The 23,761-nt window shown below is 49.2% G+C and overlaps 1 protein-coding gene across 4 annotated transcripts in view; it reads right to left on the bottom strand.

Annotated features, from left to right (window-relative positions):
- The window catches only part of Acox2 (acyl-CoA oxidase 2), a 31,573-nt gene extending 14,682 nt beyond the window's left edge, over positions 1 to 16,891 (bottom strand). Inside the window, 13 exon segments of one of the 4 annotated variants that reach the window (NM_145770.3) lie at positions 1,716 to 1,821; positions 4,597 to 4,776; positions 6,272 to 6,462; positions 8,179 to 8,341; positions 10,103 to 10,275; positions 10,823 to 10,938; positions 11,233 to 11,352; positions 13,009 to 13,116; positions 13,461 to 13,612; positions 13,804 to 13,966; positions 14,538 to 14,754; positions 14,871 to 15,000; positions 16,746 to 16,756. In NM_145770.3, coding sequence (NP_665713.2) covers positions 1,716 to 1,821; positions 4,597 to 4,776; positions 6,272 to 6,462; positions 8,179 to 8,341; positions 10,103 to 10,275; positions 10,823 to 10,938; positions 11,233 to 11,352; positions 13,009 to 13,116; positions 13,461 to 13,612; positions 13,804 to 13,966; positions 14,538 to 14,697 — 1,632 coding nt within the window. In that variant the 5' untranslated portion in view covers positions 14,698 to 14,754; positions 14,871 to 15,000; positions 16,746 to 16,756. 4 annotated transcript variants of the gene reach the window in all.
- Between the last annotated feature and the right edge of the window lie 6,870 nt (positions 16,892 to 23,761).

Here is a 23,761-nt window from a genome sequence, read left to right as displayed (position 1 = left end):
ATGCCTGCTCCTGTGGGAAGCCTTCAGGACCCCTGTTATTGACGTTGTTTGAATGTGGGGCTGCTTCAGAGTACTTCTTTTGTGCCTGCCATCTGTGAGTTCTCCCAAGGAGTGAGAGGAGACATTAACAGCAGGTCTTTCCCTGGAAGCTTCCCAAGGACACACCTGGGCCTTTGTGGCACAGGAAAGGATGGTGCTTGACTCAGCTGTTTTACTTCTCTGTGTTCTCTGTCCTCCACTTTAGAAAGGATTCTGCTAGCTTCCCTTACACTAACTGAGGGAGCCCTGGCCAGCAATGGCTGGGGTGTTAAAGATCAGAGCAGAGGTCTAGAAGACAAATGAACATTGGGCAGGTGTGGCTTCTGTTCCACTTTGGTATCCCCTCAGGAAGATCTATATTGCCTCCCAGGCACCTGGACTGCACAGTCCTGGCTAAGTCTCTGGTTGGTGGGAGTCAGGGCACAGTGGGCAGTAGACGGAGTGGAGCTCAGTGGTGCAGAAACTAAGGACTGCAGAGTTCAGCCCTGGTGTGTGTGTGTGTGTGGTTGAATGTTGAGTCACCAGATGACATTCCTGCCCAGTCTGACTGACAGCCTGGCCTGAGTGCTCTGGGTACTTTTCAGGACTGCTGTTTCCCAGACCTGGGCCTCGAGGGTCGGAATGAAGGCCTCCCCCAGTCTTCAGTTGGTGACTGACATCCTAGCTGCCCCAGCTTAGGAGGCTTTCTTACTTCTTTCCCACCTTGTGCCTTTGAGTCCTGTGTAGACTGTACCATAGTATTTCTGTATCTCCCCATAGCCTGCACCAAGCTCATGGCAGAGCCACCCTCAGGATGGACCGGACTGCCTCTGCTTCCCTCTGATCAGCTTCCAGACCTTCCCCTCCCCCCTCCCCCTGCATCATTCATGCGTGGTTCTTCTAGAAGGAAGCTCTGATCACTCCTCCCAGACTTGACAGCCTCCCCTGCGAGGGAAAGAAGAACTAGCCATCTTACCATGCTTCAGAAGGCCTCTAGCCACGCCAACCTCCCCTCCCCCCACCTCCTGCTCTGCCTGCCTCACTTCAGTTCCATTCTCCTGCTTTGGTATCCCCTCAGGAAGATCTGTTTTGCCTTTTCTTCCTGCTTTGATACCTCGGTCTCCCCAAGCTGCTACCACCCTCAGACAATCAACTCCTGGCAGAAGCCTTAGCCCATTCAGCCCCTTCTTCAGGAAAGTCCTTTGGGTTGTGTAGGGAGTGTAACCGGCAGCCTTCTTCCCCTATCCTAGTGCCTCCTTGGTTATAGCTGTTTGTCGGCAGTATCGTCACGTTTGTACTCAGTGCTGGCATAGAGTACATGCTCAAATATTTGCCGACTGATGGAGAAATACGCACAAACACAAAGATAATGGAAATCGAATCAGACATCCTAGGACTGCCTGTGAGGCTAAGGGGAGACTTGACCTGCTTTTCTGTCTGGGAGGAGCTATTTGAACGCCCTGAAGCAAACCCAGTGGAAACGTCTCATTACCTCTTCCTAAGAGCTACCAGCAAGATGCTTTGGAAATAAGTCCTTTAACTAAAATTCTCCGGACTACAGTCTTGGGTGTGGGAGGAGGGCAGTCCCTGTGGGGTGGGGGTGGGGGAGAATGTGAACTCCATTCTAAGTGTCTTGCTGGGAGAGGGAACACGCCCCTTGCCTCGTGCCCTGAGAAAGCGGCTGACTGGCAGCTCACCTTAGCAGCCTGAAGGTGGATGACAGTAGTCTGATTCCAGGCATCATGCTGGTCAACCCCGGACTTCATGAGGGTCTGTGTACGGTGTGCTGCATCTCTTATGAGCCTAGAGACCAAAGAAAAGAGAGAATTGATGGGCTTCTGGGGTCTCTCAAGGACAGAAATGATCTCACTGACCAACCTGAGAGCTTACTGCTTCATAAGCATCTCTTTAAGGGCAGGCATTCCCAATTCACAGTGGGGAAAAACTGAGAGTCCCAGAGAGGTTAATTAACTTGTTCAGGGTCACACAGCTAATAAGGAATAGGGATGGCTAAGGCTTTCCTTTCTCTCTTTTGAGACAGTTTACTCCCGTATATATAGCCCAGAGTGACCTAGAACTTTCCCCCCCTGCTTTAGCTTCCTGGGGGTTTGATTTATTGATTGGTTGATTGATTGATTGCCTTAGGATCTCAGGTAACTCCAGGCTATTCTGTATGATTTCTCTTCAAAGGGCAATTCTGTTAGAAGTTTTACCTCAGGTACCGAACTACAAAACTGAACCGCTAACCTAGTCATTTGCCGTTATCTTAACCTTCGGTCTGTTTTCCACTCCCTGTGTGTCCATCTGACCCTCGGAATTTGACTGTAAATCAAAGTGCTTATTAAGCAACATTGACTTTGCTTCGTCTGGGAATCACTAAGCACGTGGCACATTGAGTTCCAAGCCAGGAGGCACAGAATGGCCTGTTTTCCCCTTCCCCAACCTTCCCAGCTACCTTAGCTCTGTGTGTCCTGCGTATTTATCAGGCTAGTTCCCTGGTAGATCCCCACTTCTGAACATAGCGCCTGGCAAATTGCAAGCATTTAACAGTATTGTGCAACGGAGAAGTAAATACCTCAAGTTGCCAGTGATCCTAAAATACCTGTGGTCCTCTCTGGAACACAAGTCGGAGTGCAAGCTTTCTTGGTGTATGTTGGAAATGTTTTCTCCAGCTTTGGCATTCTGGTTTGAGGCAGAATTCAGAAAGTTCCCTTCTAGGTAGTTGAATCTCCTCAGTAATGGTGGTTGTATCTGTGCGTCTCCTTTCCTAGCTCTGGAACACTTACTCATGTCTGACATATATTTGGTATTGGTGGTACTTACTAAATAACAGAATGTGCAAGTTCTTGGGGGTTTTTGTTTTTTGTTTTTTTGATTTTTTTTTACGGATTTTTTTTTTTTTTGGTTCTTTTTTTTTTTCGGAGCTGGGGACCGAACCCAGGGCCTTGCGCTTCCTAGGTAAGCGCTCTACCACTGAGCTAAATCCCCAGCCCCTGATTTTTTTTTAAAAATAGAATCCATGTTCTGGGTTGGAGAGATGGCTCAGCAATTAAGAGCACCGGCTGCTCTTCCTGAGGATCCAAGGTCGAGTACCAGGATCTGCACGGCAGCTCAAACTTTCTACAGCTCTAGTCCCAGGAGATCCAGTACCAGCTTGGATATCCATGGTACTGCATGTCCGTGGTGCGTAGATGTGTGAGCAGACAAATTCTCATACACGTAAAATTAAAACAATTAATACACATTCATTCATGTTTTAACCCAGGCATGGTGATGCATATCTTTAATCCCAGCGCCGAGGAAGCAGAGACAGGAAGGTCTCTGTGATTTTGAGGACAGCGCGGTCTGCACAGTGAGCTCCCCGACGACAAATTATATATATTCTTTAAAAAAGATTTACATGTGTTCATGTGTTTGCTTCTGTGGGTTTGTGTGTAACATGTGCATGTAGGCACCCATGGGAGCCAGAAGAGGGCACCAGGTCCCCTGGAACTGGTATTATATTGTAGGCAGTTGTAAACTACCCTGTGTAGGTGCTGGGAATCTAACCGGAGTCCACCTCGAGAATAATAACTGCTCTTAACGGTTGGACCATTCCTCTAGCTCTGGGTCCTTGGTTTTGAGCGTGTTCCTTGGACTCTACTAGACCCTGAGTATAACCTAGGTCTTCTAAATATGTTTTTTAAAGACATATTTATTTATAACTTATAAATTTATAAGTACACTGCCGCTGTCTTCAGACACAACAGAAGAGGGCATCGGATCCCACTACAGATGGTTGTGAGCCACCATGTGGTTGCTGGGATTTGAATTCAGGACCTCTGGAAGAGCAGTCAGTGCTCTTAACCGCTGAGCCATCTCTCCAGCCCCCCTCACCTAGGTCTTCTATTCTGAGGTATAAGCACACTTTTTAAAATTACTTCTCATGTTTATTTATTTATTTAATGTGTGTGTGCATGAATGTGTGTGTGTGTGTGTGTGTGTGTGTGTGTGCATGTTGCAGAGTGCATGTACTTACATGGAGTCAAAGAGGGTGTCAGGAACACCCCCTATCACTCCCCGCTGTGTTTCCTTGAGACAGGGATTCTCAGTTCAGTGTTCATAGAATAAGCTGGTAACCAGCAGGCCTGACCTTACAAGTACTCTGTGCCTGGCTACTTCACATGGGTGCTGTGAAACAAACTCACCTCTGAAAATTACTTTTAGATTGTGGGATAGTTCAGACTTAAAGCACTACTGACTTGACTTGCTTGGCTTTGCATATCATTTCATTTATAGCAATCTGTGCATGAGTACATTTGTTATATTGGAAATCACCACAGGAACCTAAAGGTTTAAGAAATTCCTGTCACTAGCCAGAGGGGACCAGGATAAAGAAATGATGGTGGTCCCTGGCTGAGGGTGAGTTGTCCCTTTTTCTACTCCCACAGTGACAGGAGCTAAGAGGTCTGGAGAGGCTGGGGATGGCAGTGATTTGTAGAGCACTGTCCACTCGTGTCCACCCAGCTGCTCCAAGAGGTCTTAGTGTGGGAAGGAGCCTACCCTTGATGGGATGCTCACTTCTTGGCATTGGCTTACCTGGTAGACACATATGCCCAGGCTGTGGTATAGACATCTGGGCAGCGGAAGTCAGCTGCAGTCTGGGCTGAGCACCTGGCTGGCCTTTGTGTGGCAATATACATGACGGACTGAGGGAGAGGCTTCTGTGGTGTGGCGCCTGGGGACGCTTGAGCCTGCAGATAGCTCTTCATCAGAAACCTGGGACAGAGTAGACACAGATGAGACAGTGTGAGACTCTGTGGGGCCCCCACCCCAGCTGCTCTCACTCCCAGGGGCAAGCAATTTTTATGCTGTACCCCAGTGGGGAAAGCCAGGATTCCTGGCCTCAGCCCAGCCTCTTCCTGACAGCCGCTCTTCATTCCAACCCTGGGCCCCCATCTTCTGTAGGACCTTCACTGAGACATACCCAAAGTGCTAGTCTCTTTAACACGGGACAGGGGCTGCAGAGCTGGGCCAGCTCCCTTAGATCCTAGATACACAGCCTTGTGGAACTTGTGCAAAAAGAAGCTTCCGCATCAGGATCCTCTGCCTCGGAATTTAGGGTGCAAGTATAGTGTGACCCTTTCAAACAGTCAGATAAATGAAGAAACACTGACACGAGGAAGGTGGGTAGCAGCTCCAGGCTGCTTCTGTGTGCGATAGCTGTGCTCAGACAGCCTTGGGCTCCCATTGGCCCCTCTAAGATCACTGTGATGCTCTAGAATTGTCTGTGTTTCCCTCTGCCTCAGTTTCCCCAGGACGATGCTACTTGCCTAGTAGGGGTGAGCGTGCAGAACTGAATGAGACACTTGTGAATTGCTTGTCAAGGGTAGGCTGCAGGCTGCCTAAGGCATGCTGTTACATTATTTGTATAACGAGGCAAAGAAAAAAAACCCAGTAAATGCTATATATTATATTTGCCAGTGAACTCCTTTCTCCTTGGATATTGAAGCATTTGTTCTGTTCAATCACCGGAGAATACATGAGTGTGAGGGAATCAACCGTCAGGAACAACTGGCAAGAGACAGCCTATTTGGAGGCCCGTGTGGTTTCCTCCTGTCTCTCAGGGTGGACCTTGTTTCATGTTTACTCTTGGCTGAACCTGGAATACCTCAGAGAGCAGGGAGGAAGGTGCCTGCCCTCAAGGAAGTCCTGATTTAGCTAGGAAGTAGAGCTGAAAAGCTAAGCAAAAAGGTGTAGACAATTACGGGTTGTGATAACTTCCAAAGGAAATGTGGTTCTAGGTGGGAGGGGTCAAGGGTGGGGTGGGTAGCAGGGCAGGAGGACCTGAACAGCTTGGATAGGGAGGCAGCATCTGGGTCACAATGACTTGAAGAATGACTTGAAGAGTGTAGTGTGAACCGTGGCATTTCCTACAGGTAGAGGGAAGCTAATGAACCATTTGAAGTGAGACAAAGATATAATGTTCCTTAGACTTAGCCAAGGGCTCCCTGGTTGCCTATGGAGAAATGAGGACATAGAGAAGCGAGAGTCTGGGACGGAGCCTGATGCTGTTGTCTGCGTAAGACAGACAGATGGCCCAGCTGGGAACAGCAGACCATCTGGGGGAAGTGGGCAAATTAGGGACACACTGGGATTTGGACAGCCCTCAAAAGGTACTTTTCCAATGCTTACTTCCTCCCTGGCCTCCCTGAATGGAACCTTAGGGGGCCCCCAAGGGCAGGGCAGAGGTCTGGAAAACTCTGGATTTTACCTGGCCACTTGCAGGTAGAGCACCGTATTCTCACCCTCATATGTGCAAGAGGCTGTTGCTCGAGCAACCAGTGTCGGCAGGCCGCTCAGCTTTGAGTAGCCATGGCCCCCACAAGCTCTGCGACAGATCTCGGCCCCCTGGGCACAGAAGTCTGCAAACGTGGCCTTCATACCAGTGCTCAATGCATGGAGCTGCAAGAACAAAGTAGCAGAAGGGTCGTGTAGTATCATCCCGGCTCGCCACTCAGTACCTGCAGCACACAGGCCAAGGCTGTGAGGTTGGTGCCGTGTTTAGCTTGCTGTTCTGTGAGGTGGCAGCTAATGCTAATACTCAGAGGTTAAGGCTCATGCAAAGACACACACAGTTATAAAGAGTGGCCACGGGGCCGTAACAATGAAGGAGAAATCTGTCCTAGCCAGTGTTTCCAGGATCTTCCGAAGAGGAGTCTTCTGGGAGTAGGCCAATAAGGGTCATGGGAACCTGCCAGGAGGCAGAAGTTTGGAAAAGTTGCCAATGAAGGCGTGTGTGTGCACCATCAGGCTGTTTTCTGGGTTGTAGGAGGGAGCCATGGTCCAACTGTCCATGCAAGCTTGTGTGTTGAAATCTGAACTCCAAAGAAAGGAGGTGAACCTTTGGCATGGATTAGGTGAAGCCTTCATTAGGAGCGTTAGTGGCTTCAAGAGCTGTAATATCTTCTCCAAAACTCGTGCCGAAATACAACGGCACTGTCGCTGCCTTTGAAAGCTTTCCTGCCACCCACCCCTCTGTGTGCGTTCATGCATGTGTGCATGCGCATGACCACGAGGTGCATGTGCGGAGGTCAGATGACAACCAGCAGGAGTAAATCTTTCTCTTTCTGCTATGTAGGTTCTAGGCATGGAAATCAGGCTGTCAGGCTTAGCAGCAAGCACCTTTCCTCACTGATCCATGTTGCTGGCCCTATAACTGTCATCTTAGCCATTTTAAAAGGCGATTGGACCGCAAGGGTTTCTGGGTCATGGATAGATTAATGGTGTTGTGGAACTGAATTCCGTATTGTGGGAGTTGTAAACCCGAGTCCCCTTTCTTTCTCTTGTCATATGATGTACTACCCCGCCATCTTACCACCCAGCAGGGAGGCCCTTACTAAACAGTAGCAGTATGACGGAGACTGGGCATCTCCAGAAGAGTGAGAAATTAATTTCCGCTGTGTGCAAGGTACCGAGTTTATAAAGGTTTGCTAGAGCAACTGAACAGTCTGGCAGAAAGTGCCTGGCTTAAGTTTTTGGTTCTTGAAAACCCCCATCCATCTTTCAGACTTTCACACCCTTGGGAGGAAGGCCTCCTTTTCCCTTTCTATTTTAGTTTCTTTACTTGCAAAATAAGAATGCCAGTGGTGGATGCCATGGAAAGACTTAATGAAGCAATGCCTTGAAAGCACAGCGCCTACACAGACTGAAGGCGTCTGTGACTTCCAGCCTCATCAAAGACTCAGGGTATCAGTTGACGCACAGCTTGGACCACAGTGCGCTCTCTAGGCCTGATATGTTTTTGGATTTTTCGAAGGCAAAGCAGAGCCTGTGAGGTGTGTAAACTTTGGTGAAGGACTCTGGGAAGTCTTGGCAATTGAACACACCGATGGTTCTGTTACATTTTTGGCCAGTAGAACAAATCAGGTTAGTTCAGGTCAAAGTATGCCATTCAAATGACTTCGGAGTTGTTCTGATTTCTATCACACGCAAGGGATTGTGTATATGTGTCCTCCGCCCTCACATTACTTCTGACATTGTTGGAGCTCTCTAGGAGTCAGGAGTCAGTGGACATTGGGAGACTGAGGGCCTGTGGGAGCCAAGCTGCAGTCATTTCCTCACAACTGGAACAGCATTTGCCACCCTCTCTCGAAGCTGTTCCCAGCAAACAGAATGTACCTCAGGCAGGAGGCTGAAGTCTCTCTTCAGAATAGCACTGTAGGAGCTGTGGAAGAATTCTGAGAGGCTGGTGGCCGTGAAGTGGAAGGCATAGCTCACAGCAAGCTGAGGAAGGAGTTTCTGCTGCTGCGTCTGGTATTCCAGGATTTTTGCCTCTGGGTCACTGAATAGGGAAAAGTAGCAAAGGTTTAGAAGTTCGCCCCAAACCGTCTTCCCCTTGGCACTGTCAAGCCATAAAAATGGACCGTCACAAGGCTGACATGAGGCCATGATGTTTTAAGCCTCACCTACCACCAACGTACATACATTTTTTTTTCTGTATAAATGCCCACAGCATATACATCCATTATCTTAGCTGAAAGCCTGATAGGTCCTGAACTCCAAACCATCTGGACCCAAAGGCCAGGTGAAGGAGCGTGGCCCTGCCCCACTGATGACTAGAATTCATGACCTTCTATGTGCCTGCGGTGTTATAGGAAATGCACTGAGTGTAACAACCCTTAGACTATGAACTTGAGTCCAAAAAACAACAAAAGGAAGTGTCTTCTATGTGTGCATGTAGAGCCACGTATTGGGATTGGGAAAGAGTGGGTGCATGAGAAGTCCCCCAAAGCTGACGGGAGCTTAGAGTCTGGGCAGCATCAGCCCCTCCTGACACATTACGCACTCGTAATCAGGGTGGGACAGCTTTGCTGCCCACATAGAGGCCTGAAGGCCAGGAGCCACACAGTCACCACTATCTTTTGGGTACCCAGTGGCCCAAGGATGACGCCTTTCGTCCCGGCCTCACACTGAGGCTGTTGTGGGTTTGCAGGGGAAGGGCCTCTGAGGTTGAAGCTTTATCATGTTTCCCCCTTACCACCACCGTGAACACTGTCCGTGTCACCTCTACTTTACAGATATGGAAGAAGGAAAAGCATGTGCCCACGGCTGCCTGGCATCTAATCCTCAGTATGATTATGGCAGACCGGAGCCAATGCCTGAGGTGCATGGCATCAAATAACACCAGGTCCCAGAACTGCTCAGTCCTCCTGACCTCGCTATGCACAGGTACGACATAGACTTGGGAGGGCCTTATCAAGCCCAGGCCAGTCAGCGGGGCTGGGATAAAACTCCCGAGCCCCATGAACTGTTAGGCCGTGATGTGCTCCCTCCCCGCTTCCTGTTCTCACTGTGGTTTTCTGCACCCCGAGAGTGCGTCCATCCCATGAGTTTTAAATTGAACTAGCGTATTCCGGAAACACACGTGCACTCTCGGGCGTCACAGAGCAGCCCTGGCCATTCTGTCATGGAATGGAGGGGACAGGAGTCAGATGCACTGATAATGTGTTTTTTTTTGGTTTTTTTTTTTTTTTTTTGGTTCTTTTTTCCGGAGCTGGGGACCGAACCCAGGGCCTTGCGCTTCCTAGGTAAGCGCTCTACCGCTGAGCTAAATCCCCAGCCCCCAGATGCACTGATAATGAAAAGAAAGGGTCTGGACTGAGCCTTCCCATAGCCAAGCCTCATGCCGTCTAAGGCAGTCGGCTTTTACCACACCCAACCTGACAACAACCGACCAGCCTTGACGACTGGCAGTCACAAACACTCTAGCTAGTCACAGCCATCGCAGAACAAACTGGAACACTGTGAGTCACAGCGGATGGCGCCGGGTGGAGGGTATGGTCATACACAGCTTGGTAGCACCACACGATAAGAGACAGGGTAGGCCAGACAGTCTGTCGGTGGAGTAGAAGGAGCCTGAGATCCCATCTGGACTGCATACAAGTATGCATGCACGTGCGCGTGTGCGTGTGCGTGCACGAATATGTATCTGTGTGTGACCTGCTCTAACACACATGGCTTTGGCAGAGCCGGTGTCAGTGCAGACACTGTGGGACTGAGTGTCAACTATGTCTGCCAGGGTCAGCCTTTGGGTGCTGCTTGCCTGGGCCGAAGTCGAGACTGATGGCGGATTACTGAGTAGCGCGTGGCAATGATGCAAGCCTTCTGGAGGGAGGGTAGGATTCCTTTACACAGCAGCTGCACCCGGGTCACCAACATGCCAAGATAATTGCTCTGTGGCGTCCCAAGCCTCTGGTAGGTACCATCTGGCAAGACCTGTGTGCAAGAAAGACAGGTGCTGGTTGAAGCTAAGTTACCTCAGGCTGCACCTCTGTGAGCCTCCGTCTCTGCAGAAGCAGAAACCCTTGGTGCAGCATGATGGCTGGCACATAAAAATATTCACGTGAGAAATCCCCACCCTTTACACCTAAAGAGGTAAATCTGCCTAATTAGGACTTCTGCCAGCATCCAGGGCACATCTGTTCTATAATTGGTTTCAGGAGAGTAACATGTTCACCCTCAGATCCTCCCCTTTCTGGGGATTGCTTTGTCACTGGACCTCATGTCTGCTCTGAAACCAGGAGCTAAGTATTTACACATGGGGGAGTTTTAGGCTTAAAGTGGCAAGATTTTCCCAACACCTTTGTGCTTCTAAGCTCAGTTTTATCCTGATCTGTGGCACCCCTGAAACTCTTTCGGGAAGAAGTGGGCTTGTGGTCCAAACTCAGTTTTGTTGAGGCAGACTCAGAGCCTGTGGCAGCCATGTAAAGGGCAAGTCCCCTCCCTAGGCAGTCTGGGTCCATAGCCTCCCCAGGCACCTAACCTCTGCAAAGCGACTGAGCATGTTTTCTCTGGGAACCCGCACGTGGTTCAGTTGCAGGAAGCCATTGTCTATGTGTTCCAAACCCATCTTGGGGCCTATGTCCCCAACTGTGATTCCTAGAAGAGGGTAGAGAATGCCCGTCAGTTGAGTGCATACAGCATTGCAGGGCCGTGCACACATGCAAACACACACACGCGCGTGCGCAGTAAGCAAGCTAAAGTCAGACAGATGCTGAATCTTGTACCAGTCTGACAGCCGGATAATATTAGTTCTGTCAGCTAGATCCCATCTAGTCAAGGGAGACATATCCGAGCTTCTGTGCATCTCTTGGAGACTCAAGACCGGGCAGGCTGATGGGACCATCTTCTAGGAAGGTGGGTGGGGGTCCTCCAGGAAGCAGCAGGGATTACCTGGCAGTGGGGTGTGATCCTCTAGGCTCCGAATGGGCACAATGAAGGCGTGCATGCCGTGCCGGACTCCTAAGCAGGTCAACTGGGCTAGGACCACAGCATGGGTGACCGACCATCCCACTTAGGCAGAAAGAAGAGAGGCCCGTCACAGGAAGCCCTGTGTAGCATGTCTTGTCCCTGCCTGCTGGTGTTGACAGACACCTTTGGGTCCTTGGAAAGTCAGCGATGACAGAAAAAAAAATTGTCACAAAGAACCTGGCTAGAGCAAAAGTAACAGTGAAGTCGCAGTGAGGAGTTTCTTATCAAAACCCAACTGGAGCTTAGCTTTTGGCTGAAGTAAGGGGAGTCTTATTTTCCATATAAGGAAACTGAGGCTCAGAGTACAGAGTGACACACTGAAGGTCACTGGTCTGGAGGGGCAGAGCTGGAATTTAACCCCATCAGCATGATCTTAAAGATGGCTTCCTTCTCCCTGGAAATTTGATATTGACTTCTCTCTCATCTTTGTTCTCCTTACCCTCTCCCTTGTCCTGTCCTTCTCCTCTGTCTCCTCTTTCCTGCCTTGCTTTCCCCATTCTGTCCCCTGCCCTGCCTTCATTGAATGCAGTTTCCACACCAGGCCTCTAAATGCTACAGTGGAGTTCTTAGAAATGATTTCTCAAAGGGGCCCTTGGCAGGATCCTGTCTTGGAGCTCAGAGATGGTGGGTGCCGTTGTCACCTTGTACCCATCCATGTGATGGGAGCTTGTCTGGGTATGGAGTGACAGGGAGGACTTTTAGCCAGCAATTAGTCCAGAGTGTGTGCTCTGTCCCTGTAGGTGGCAACTGTAGGTGACTGTGTTAACTCAGGAAGGTAGAATATATGTTGCTGGGAGCCCTTGGGACAAGACTAGGTAGTGCATGTGTATGGTGTAGTATGTGTGTGTGTGTGTGTGTGTGTGTGTGTGTGTGTGTGTGTGTGTATGCACAAATGTGTCTGGGGGGGACAGTGTATGTACTCTATACATGTATGAGTGCCTGTGACAGGGCAGTGTACATATTTTTGTGTCCATGTTTCTGCATGGCGACAGTGTGTGTGTGTGTGTGTGTGTGTGTGTGTGTGTGTGTGTGTGTTGTGTACAAGTCTAGGTATGTCTGTTTGGGGATAGTGTGGTGTGCCGTGTACATACATTTGTATATTTGGGGGGTTGTATGTGTTATGTGAATGTGCACAGGTGTGTCTGTATAACAATGTGTGTGTTGTATACATGCATGTCTGTGTGGGGGCAGTATGTGTGTGTTTACATCTACACGATGTCTATGTATGGGCAGTGTGCACTTGTCTGCAGGGGCAATGTTTGTGTCATGGGGCAGTGTGTGTATGTTGTGTAATGCACACGTGTGCCTATGGGAACATCTCCTGCTGTGTATATCTGTGACTGTGGAGGGCAGTGCGTGTTTCTGTGTGTTGAATGCTTGCATATGTGTATGTGGGGGTAGCGTGTGTGTTATATACATGTACACACGTGTTGTATGTGGGCAGTGAATATGTGGCATGTTCTTAACCTCATTGCCCACAGCTTGGGTGCATTTCCTAATCTACTGAAAACTCCCTTGGGATCTTCCAGTCACTAACCAAGGAAGTTCTTAACATCTTATCTATTTCAAGTGACCTCAAGGTGACAAGCCTAGAATAGGAAATCAACCCAATGTCTGTAAGGCATCAATGTTAGTGCAACGCAGCCCAAGATCTGTTTTCCCGTGGAGAGACAGGGTAGTAGGAAGGAGGGTACTCACAGTCCCCAGGCCACCACTTGGTGGAAGTCATCGTAGGGCTGTGTATCACAAACTCCTGCCTGGCTTCATCATAGGTGGCTTCAGTCTCCAGGCCCTGTAGGTATGTCCCTTAGGATCAAGGAGGAGAGTTAGAGTACTGGGGCCATGTGGGGTACTCACTTGAGAGTAGCTTCTAGGTGGGCCTGGGGCTCAGTGTGGGATAAAGTCAGCTCCTGACTGCACTCACAGGCCTAGCTCTCTTTTATCTGTGGGCTGTGTGACATCCTAATGCTTCCAAAAGAAATGACTTGTCCCCCGGTAGCTCGTACAATGTATGTGACCTTAGGAAAAGGCACCCCTTCCTCAAGACCCTTGACTGCCATCTGCTGGGATTTTTTGAATTAGCATGGACGTCTATGAACTCTGCCTTCCAGAGTTGTGCGGTACCATTGCACGCAGCACCTCCCGCTCACCGTGTCCCAGCTCTGTCTGGGCGTATGTTGTGATGATTTGGAAGTTTTTGCAGAGTTGGCCCCATTTAGCAATCTGTTCATCTGAGCCCAGGCTTCGGATAGCATTCATGGCAACACCATGTAAGCTTAAGTTGACGTTTCCATCAAGGACTCTGTGGAGAAGAGATGCTGCAGCTGAGAGGGCTGTGGAAGACAGGTCCATAAGCTCTCAACCTGGGTAGGGCTCGGGAGGGAAGAGGCATCTGGTGTTCTAGTGTTCCGGCGAGTCCCTGTTTGCTGAGGGAAATGTCTTTGGGGGTTATGGGTTGCAGGCAAGCCTGCTGGGCCTGCCCTGGATGAACACCTGTTAGCATAAATGCGTTCAGGACCATCTTCTGACCAGCCCAGGCTCCAGGCTAGCTTCTCGAGATGGAATCTCTTTTGAATCGCATCCTCATATAGCTCCTCTCGGGTCATGAAGTAAAGCTTCTTCAAATTAAACACTGGGTCACTTTGTATGATGCTTTCTGCAGCAGAAAGAACAGAGGGTTTTGATGGGCTTCGATAAGGCTCCTGACAGCTTCAAATTTTCCCACCCACTTGCCTCACGGAGTCGAAAGGAAGCCATCGGTCACTATCATTCAACAGGTTAAACAATCGAGACCCTCAAGAGGAATGTGCTTCGTCCACTCCTGCAAAGCTCTGCCCAGGTGCATGGGGTCAAGAGTCAGTTCGTTCCTCGGAAGAGAACCTAGCCTTATAGATGGAGCTCAGTTGGTAGGAGGACTGCCTAGAAGACATAAGCTCTGGGTCTGATCCACAACACTGGTTCCCATGCACCACAGAAACCAGGCATGGTGGCCTACATCTTCAATCCCAGCACTTGAGAGGTGGAGTCAGGAGAGTCAGAAGTTCTAGATCATCCTTGGCTTCCTAGCAGTTTGAGGCCAGCCTGGGCTACATGAGGCCCTGTCTCAAAGCGATGAGTAACAGCAACAGAAAGGACTATTAGTTAAAGGAGTGCAGAACTAGTTAACAGACTGTTCTAGAAAAGCATGTAGGTTCAAAGGCAGCTCTTGGCCGCCCGCCTCTGCTTACCGACTTTTCTTCGCAGCACGGTGTTTGGGAGGCCTCCATCAAGGATGTTGGTGAGTCGCTCCACACTGAAGGACGGTGAGTGCCTTTCACTGTCTATGTCCGGGTGCACTTGCCAGCTCCAGGTGTCCCCCAGGGACACTCGGTGCATTGGGCTCCCCATCCTGGATCTGCTCGTCTCCTTGAGGGTCTGCTCTGAGCACTGGGAGGTGCCGAGAACCTGTGTGCGAAAGGCATTGCTTAGGGCTGGAGTCATCCAGGGGCCTTTCTTGGCTAGCTGAATGACGACACACTCCCATCCGGTGTCTTCGTGGCTACTGCCTGTGGTCCACATACTGTGTATGAGTGAATGCGGTCAGTATTGTTCTGTCTGCGGTAGCCAAGGTCCGGATGGTTTGACCACAAAGATCTTTTCCCACCTTCTGTAGTTTGTGTCACAGCATGCCTGGGACAGTCTTCATGAAGTCTGTAAGGGGGTCACGTGGAAGAGAACAGTTTTAGAAAGATTGAGTGACTTCCACTAGAGGTGTCTGGGAGCTGGCTGGAGTCCAAGGCAAAGCAGAAAGCTCATTCATACGATACCTCTCTACCTTCCTGGGAGGCTCACTGCCTCTGGCTCACTGGGAGGGACCACACACCTCATGTACCCGTCAATTTCTGTGATACTGATTTGAGCACTGTGGAATGGGCCCTGATGGTATAGTCCCGTAATCCCATCTCCTTGGGAGACAGAGGCGGGAAGAGATCTACCTGGAGTACTGAATGAGCTCAAGTGCAACCTGGGTAATTTAGTGAGACCATGTTTCAAAATAGCAGCAGAAGCTTTGGAGAGTGCTTGCCTAGCCTACATAAGGCCCTGGGTTCAATTTCTATACAGTAGAAGGAGAATGAAGGAGAGGAAGAAGGAGAGGAAGCCTGCAGGAAGGAGGAAGAGGAGGGGAAAGCTTGCTCTCTTCCTGTGACGCGTTTTCCTGTGGATCTCCTGTGTACCCCCATAGCCAAGATGGGCCCTGCTTCCTTCACAACAAACCCTTGGCCTTTTAGAAACCCCCTTCCCCCCAACAGTGAATGAACAGCTAGACTCATCCATTCGTCTTCTTCGAGCTCCCTTAACCCTATCTGTTCCTTGTCATCTCCTTGGCTAACACTCTGCCACCTTCACCTCTTACCTGGCATCTGTGTCTCATTTTTCCCTTTTCTGTTTGTCATTGGAACTGGGCAGAAGGGAGTCAGCTTGTAGAAAGGAGTCCTAGGCTGGGGATTTAGCTCAGTGGTAGAGCGCTTACCTAGGAAGCGCAAGGCCCTGGGTTCGGTCCCCAGCTCCGGAAAAAAAAGAACCAAAAAAAAAAAAAAAAAAAAGAAAGGAGTCCTAGCATGACCGCATGCTTCCCACCAGCTGGTCTGCCTTCTCTCCTGTCACTTCCTCTGGCCGAGGCTCGACTCCCCAGTGTTCCTAGAGAGCTCCAGCCTCTAGAGACATCACAGTAGCTCAGTCCTCCCAACATCAGCACTCCTGTGGGAACTGGGCACTCTCCATGCACTCTTGCCCCCATCACTGAGTGCTAGGGAGACAGCATTGTGTCTCCCTGGTCCCAGAGCCTGGCTGTTGACTTTCCCTGCTGCCTGTCACCTGCTCTCCTTTCCTTCATCCCCTGAGCCTGAGGATACAGTAAGGGCCCAGCCATTCCACAGAGAGGGCAGAACCGGGGAAGAGGTACCCTTGTAAGGCCACAGCCACTGGCAGGCTTCTGAAGAGGGCATATGGGGCACTGACAAGAGGCTGGCATGTACAAGGGAGCCCCCTTTGTCTGCCTGCCTTCCGGTAAGGCTGCCTCCTCTTCTTGCCTCTGGTTTCTTCTGTGCCAGATGCCCTTGCCTCCTGGCTGTTCCCTAGCTCTCCAGCCTCTAGCTGTGGCCAGCCTTTGCCAGGGCTCTGCCTCTGCCCGGACACCCTTTTCTCAGATGTCACCATGGTTTCCTCTGTCTTACTCAATGTCAGTACTCAGTAAAGCTTCCTGCACTTTCTTTAACACCCCAAACTTTCTTTCCCACTTTGCTAATCCCCTCTGTCTTAACCTCCTGAAAGGCAGGGCAAGTAATTACATTTACATTTTCGTTGTTGCGGTCAGTTTCCCCCTACCAAACGGAAAACAGCAAGAGGACCAACTGAGAGCCATCTCGGATGCCCAGGCTCTGCTGCACAGGCCTTACCTTCGCTATGGCCTGTCAGTTCTCTGGCTGGCCTGGGACTAAACCCTTGACTAGTTCCGTCCTGGGACAGCTCCATAGGCGGGGCTGGCCTTTCCCTATAGGGCCAATCCAGACTATTGGCCACGCCCCTCCCCCTCCCCGAGGGGCTCCGCCAAAGTATCTCATGTGGCCCCGCTCTTTCCTCCCAGTGCCCTTGGGTGAGCGGGGTGTATTGTATTACACGCTCGGCAACCTTGGCGCGATTCAGCTTCCATCCTTAGAGCTAGGGCTCCCTCTGAGGGGTGTGCCCTGTGTCCGGGTGGCGGCGTTTCCGCCGTGAAACTCTAGATCTTGCCTGCCCGCAGGGTGGCAGGGTAGTCACAACACAGTGAGAGGAACAGGCTTCCAGGTTCTTACGGAAAAGGAGCATCCCTCTCCCCTGCTTCTGCTCTGACTGTGGCCTTGTCTGTGTCCTGCTTATCACCAGTGTACCCACAGTCCCCAGTCTCCCACCCCTAGCCCAGGCTCTGAATTTGAGGCGTATCGCAGTATGTTCTGTAGGGTCCTGAGGAGAACTTGGTCTCCACCTCCTTTCGTGTCCAGCCTTTGCCCTGGGAGGTAGGGTGGATTTTCATGGTGCGAGTGAAGAACCAGGTAAGGCCCAGTGCCCAAGTTGTGCAATAAATAAACCAACTATCTGGAATTTGGACCAGGCCTCAGGTCACAAAGTTGATATGTACCCTATTCGTTTGTACAACATTGGGAAAGAAGTCACCGGCTTCTGAGAGAAAGTCCAAATCTTCATGATTCCAGTGTCTTCCTCTTTGGGACCTCACCCTTCCTCCTCAAGTGGGACAATATATGTGTATATGCACGCTCAATGTGTGTGTGGGTGTGTGGGTGTGTGGGTGTGTGCATGCACGCACGAGGGTGAGCTCTACAGGAGGTAATATCCAGTTTGCTCTGCAGAAAGATGCAGTTCCCTGCGATGGAGGGTCACCTAGCCTGTCACACTAGGATCATGTGGCCACCCCTGAATTCCTTCCCTTGCCCCCTCCTCCCTCCCTCTCCCTACTTGATTCTCCCATTTCAATTTACCCCCACCCCATAACTATCTGTTTTATTTCCCCTTCCTAGAGATCCATCCCCTTCCCGCTACTTCCTTACTTTCTACCTAATCTTGGTGGTTTAAAGACTGCAGCTTGAGACTGGAGAGATAGCTCAGTGGTTAGGAGCCCCGACTGCTCTTCCAGAGGTCCTGAGTTCAATTCCCAGCAACCACATGGTGGCTCACAACCATCTGTAAAGAGATCTGATGCCCTCTTCTGGCGTATCTGAAGACAGCAACAGTGTACTTCTATATAATGAATGAATACATCTTAAAAAAAAAAAAAAAAAAAAAAGACTGCAGCTTGCCCATCAGTGACTCAACAGCTAACAGCAACATATAAATGAATACATACCATATTTGTCTTCCTGAGCTACCTCACTCCGGATGATTTTTTTCTTTTTATTTCCATCCATTTACCTGCTAATTTCAAGATTTCATTAAAAAAAAAAAAAGCTTAGTAACACTCCACTGTGTAAGTGTACCACATGTTTTTTTTTAATCCATTAATCCATTGATGAAGATCTAGATTGTTTCCAATTTCTGGCTATTATGAATAGAGCAGCAACGAAGATGGTTGAGCAATGGCTTCTGTGGTAGGATGAGGTATCCTTTGGGTATATGGGCAGTGTCTTAATTAGGGTTTTATTGCTTCGAAGAGACAGTGTGGCCACAGCGACTCCTAGAAAGGAAGACATTAATTGGGGCTGGCTTATGTTTCAGGGATTAGGGCCATTATCATCATGGCAGAACGCAGTGGCACACAGGCAGGGTGCTGGGGAGGTAGCTAAGACCTACGTCCAGATTGGCTGGCAGCCGGAAAAGACACCGAGCCACCAGGATTGGCTTCAGTTTCTGAAACCTCCAAGTCCAATCTCCAGTGACACTTTTTTTTTTTTCCAAAAAGGCCACACTGCCAATAATACCACTCTCTATGAGTCTACGAGCGCCATTTCATTCAAACCACCTCAAGAGGAGAGCTGGATCTTGAGGTCCAGATCGATTCCCATCCTTCTCAGCAGCTACCACACCGATTCTCCATACCGGCTGTCTAAGTTTTCACTCCCACCAGCAATGAATCCCTCTACTCCACATCCTCACCAACCATTGGCTGTCATTTGTTTTATTGACCTTGAGGAAATCTCAAAGCGGTTCTGATTTGCCTTTCTGTAATGGCTAAGGATGTTGAACATTTCTTTAAGTGTTTGTCAGCCATTTGAGTGTCCTCTTTTGAGAATTCTCTGTTCAGATTTGTATCCTATTTTTCAGTTGACTTTTTTTCTTTTTTTCTTTTTCCCCTCAGACCAACCATCTGTTTCAACTGAAGTCAACAGCCAGGGAGAGCAGGGAGGGCACAAACCAGACCAGGTAGGGTAGAAGGGAAGAGGGCTGACTGTCCCAGCCACAGGAACAGCCCAGCAGGTACCTGTCATGGACACCCTCTTTTAGTATGGCCTTCCTGTCCAGGAGGATGGCTGTGTCTTTCCACTGAGCTAAGCAGCCACTTCTTTCTTAAGTCACAGGCTGTGGGGAGGAAAGGAAGCAGTGTTCACGGTCACAGTGTAACTGCTGCTGGAAAAATCATTTCCACACCCTGACTTTTGTCTTCTTTGAGCTTCCAGTTTTGAAGCCAAGCTTCTCCATTCCAGGACGCCCCTAGGTCCTGCAAACACTGATAGCTCAGGGGATCTGGGGCAGGGACACCTGGCAAGGTTCCCAAGTAAGCCCAAGACAGCAACCTGGACCTGTGTCCCGGACAAGGGAATTTCTCTGTGGGAGACACGAAGACCTATGACTTGATTTTTCTGTGAGGGTCCCGATTCCTCCAGACGTGATCCAGGAACAAGTTCAAGTGGGAGAGCCTTTGCCTAAATAAATCTTTTCCAAGAAGGTAAACTCAGGCTCAAGCAGTGGCACCTAATTGCAAGACCTAAAATGCTTTGGCCTCTAGGACAGCGATTGCTCCAAGTGGACAATTTGGAGGCTCAGGGAGTGACCCCCAGCTACACCTGACACCTGAGCCATTTTGGATAGTGTCTGTTTCGAGGAGGAGAGGCTGTGAGGAGCCTTAGCTCCAGAACCGGCAGGGCGTGAATGGCAATGGGGCGGAGAAGGCTGCTCCAAGGCGTGCTAGAGGCAATAGGCTGTGGGGAAAAGCCGGGCAGCCCCGCTCCTCGCCCGCTCACCTCGTTCTCCTTGTGGTGGCAGATGCCGCAGCCCCGCTCCTCGCCCGCTCACCTCGTTCTCCTTGTGGTGGCAGATGCCGCAGACCAGATCCTGCAGGTAGCGGTCGATATGCCCCTGACCATCATGAGGGCCACTAGGGCGGCCCTTGGGCTGCGGCCTCCGAAGGGAACGCAGCCGCTGCGGCCCTGGGAAGTGCGGGGACCCTGCGACCGCGGAGAGGATGACGTGGAGGCAGGGCCACAGGTGGCCGGGGACCAGTCTGAGGAGAAGGAGCAGCGTGTAAGCCCCGACTTCCACAGACCCTTCCCAGCTCAGGGCTGCTCGCAAATGGCTGGCTTGTTTCCTTGATGTTAATTTCTTGAGTTCTTTATACATTTTAGATATTAGCCCTCTGTTGTATGTATAGTTGGTAAAAATCGTTTCCCATTTTGTAGCTCTGTCTGAATGATGGCATCCTTTGCCATATAGAAGCTTTCGGAGCTGTTCTTAGTGCCTGAGCTGTTGGCGCTTTGTTCTATTTTTGCTTTTTACTTTAATCTTTGGAGGCCTTTTTTTTTACCCCCCCCCCCCCCCCCCAGAGCTGAGGACCGAACCCAGGGCCTTGCGCTTGCTAGGCAAGCGTTCTACCACTGAGCTAAATCCCCAACCCCTAGGCCCTTTTTTTTTAAGGCTTACAGTTGGAATGGATCCAGTTCCGTGCCAGGAGCTTGAGGCAGCTGGTCCGCATGTCCATGGTTGGGAAGCAGGGAAGGACAAAGCTGGTACCCAGCTGGTTTCCCTCTTTCCTTTTTGCTGCCCAGGAAATAGTGCCAGCCCCCATTAGGGTAGGTTTCTACCTTAATTCATTTTATCAAACTAACCCTTCACTATGGATCCAGAGGTTAACCTAAGCAAGAAAATCTCACTCACAGGTGATCCTGGAGGCCTGCTTCTTAGATGGCTCCAGATCATGCTGAGTTTTAACCATGACTGTTGTAACTCATCAATCAGTGACGTCAGCATTCATCAGGGAGTTCTGACCCTAGGCCTCACTCGCTTGGAAGTTCGAAGGTGTGCGCCACCGTATCTGCTGACTTCCGTTGTGACTGAGTGTCCCTACTTGTTACTAGTCTATTGAGATTTTTTGTTTATTCATGACTCAGCCCTGGTAATGTTGTTTCTATAAACATCTTTGTTACTTTAAGGTTATCCAACTTGTTGGTCTGCATTTGTCGTGAGACTTCATGCTTCTTCGGTCTCAGCCATCACGTCTCCTTTTTCATTTGAGTTTACTTATTTGGAATTTCTCCTTCCTTCCTTCTTTCCTTCTGTTCTTCCTTCCTTCCTTCCTTCTTTTCTTCCTTCCTTTCTTTTTTTCTTCATTTTTTTCTTTCTTTGTCTGAAGTTTTACTTAAAGAAACTGAATTTAGGGGTTGGGGATTTAGCTCAGCGGTAGAGCACTTGCCTAGCAAGCGCAAGGCCCTGGGTTCGGTCCCCAGTTCCAAAAAAAAGAAAAAAAAAAAAAGAAACTGAATTTAATAAATGTTCACTCCTAGTGAAATTTCAGAACCATTGTTGCATTCTCTTCAATGGCTACTTTTTAAATTCTGTTTGAGTGCTGTTCCACTTGGAGTCCTGAATGGTACCGATTAAATTAGGAGTTTCTCATTTTTTTTTTTTTTATTAACTTGAGTATTTCTTATATACATTTCGAGTGTTATTCCCTTTCCCGGTTTCCGGGCAAACATCCCCCTCCCCACTCCCCTTCCTTATGGGTGTTCCCCTCCCAACCCTCCCCCCATTGCCGCCCTCCCCCCAACAGTCTAGTTCACTGGGGGTTCAGTCTTAGCAGGACTAAGGGCTTCCCCTTCCACTGGTGCTTTTACTAGGATATTCATTGCTACATATGGGGTCAGAGTCCAGGGTCAGTCCATGTATAGTCTTTAGGTAGTGGCTTAGTCCCTGGAAGCTCTGGTTGCTTGGTATTGTTGTACATATGGGGTCTTGAGCCCCTTCAAACTCTTCCAGTTCTTTCTCTGATTCCTTCAACGGGGGTCCTATTCTGAGTTCAGTGGTTTGCTGCTGGCATTCGCCTCTGTATTTGCTGTATTCTGGCTGTGTCTCTCAGGAGCGATCTACATCCGGCTCCTGTCGGTCTGCACTTCTTTGCTTCATCCATCTTGTCTAATTGGGTGGCTGTATATGTATGGGCCACATGTGGGGCAGGCTCTGAATGGGTGTTCCTTCAGTCTCTGTTTTAATCTTTGCCTCTCTCTTCCCTGCCAAGGGTATTCTTGTTCCCCTTTTAAAGAAGGAGTGAAGCATTCACATTTTGATCATCTGTCTTGAGTTTCATTTGTTCTAGGCATCTAGGGTAATTCAAGCATTTGGGCTAATAGCCACTTATCAATGAGTGCATACCATGTATGTCTTTCTGTGATTGGGTTAGCTCACTCAGGATGATATTTTCCAGTTCCAAACATTTGCCTACGAATTTCATAAAGTCGTTGTTTTTGATAGCTGAGTAATATTCCATTGTGTAGATGTACCACATTTTCTGTATCCATTCCTCTGTTGAAGGGCATCTGGGTTCTTTCCAGCTTCTGGCTATTATAAATAAGGCTGCGATGAACATAGTGGAGCACGTGTCTTTTTTATATGTTGGGGCATCTTTTGGGTATATGCCCAAGAGAGGTATAGCTGGATCCTCAGGCAGTTCAATGTCCAATTTTCTGAGGAACCTCCAGACTGATTTCCAGAATGGTTGTACCAGTCTGCAATCCCACCAACAATGGAGGAGTGTTCCTCTTTCTCTGCATCCTCACCAGCATCTGCTGTCACCTGAGTTTTTGATCTTAGCCATTCTCACTGGTGTGAGGTGAAATCTCAGGGTTGTTTTGATTTGCATTTCCCTTATGACTAAAGATGTTGAACATTTCTTTAGGTGTTTCTCAGCCATTCGGCATTCCTCAGCTTGAATAGTTTGTTTAGCTCTGAACCCCATTTTTTAATAGGGTTATTTGTCTCCCTGCGGTCTAACTTCTTCAGTTCTTTGTGTATTTTGGATATAAGGCCTCTATCTGTTGTAGGATTGGTAAAGATCTTTTCCCAATCTGTTGGTTGCTGTTTTGTCCTAACCACAGTGTCCTTTGCCTTACAGAAGCTTTGCAGTTTTATGAGATCCCATTTGTCGATTCTTGATCTTAGAGCATAAGCCATTGGTGTTTTGTTCAGGAAATTTTTTCCAGTGCCCATGTGTTCCAGATGCTTCCCTAGTTTTTTCCATTTGATGGTTTTGGCTCCTTTGTCAAAAATCAAGTGATATTAGAATGGCTACTCCAGCTTGCTTCTTCCGACCATTTGCCAGTGATTCAGACCTGTCTAGTTTGAGATTTTGCAACCCCTCTGGACTGTTCTCCATAGCTACTCGCACTAGCTTGGTTTATTTTTTTTCTTGTTTCTCCTTACTAGTGTCTTTTTGGCGTATTGTTGAAACAAAGCCACCTGGAGTATCATGATGTCTGTTTTTGGAGGAAAGGAGGCAGTTTTTTGCTACAACTAGAGTTTTTCAGTTTTTTTCCCCCCTCTGTATTTGATGTTCATGACCAGTTCCTAATGATGAACAGTTGATCTGTCCTGGAAGTCTCTGTGTGTGTACATTTTGTTACGATGCTGTGTCTCTTAAGTTTATTTGGTCTGAATTTCAGCTCAAATAGAGTCTCACAATTTGCCCATTGTTGAAAGTAGATCATTAAAGTCTCCA

The sequence above is a fragment of the Rattus norvegicus genome, chromosome 15 (genome assembly GCF_036323735.1).
Source record: "Rattus norvegicus strain BN/NHsdMcwi chromosome 15, GRCr8, whole genome shotgun sequence".
In the NCBI taxonomy this organism is placed as follows: domain Eukaryota; kingdom Metazoa; phylum Chordata; class Mammalia; order Rodentia; family Muridae; genus Rattus; species Rattus norvegicus.
The sequence above is the reverse complement of the archived record's forward strand: the minus strand, read 5'-3'. Positions and strand labels throughout refer to the sequence as shown.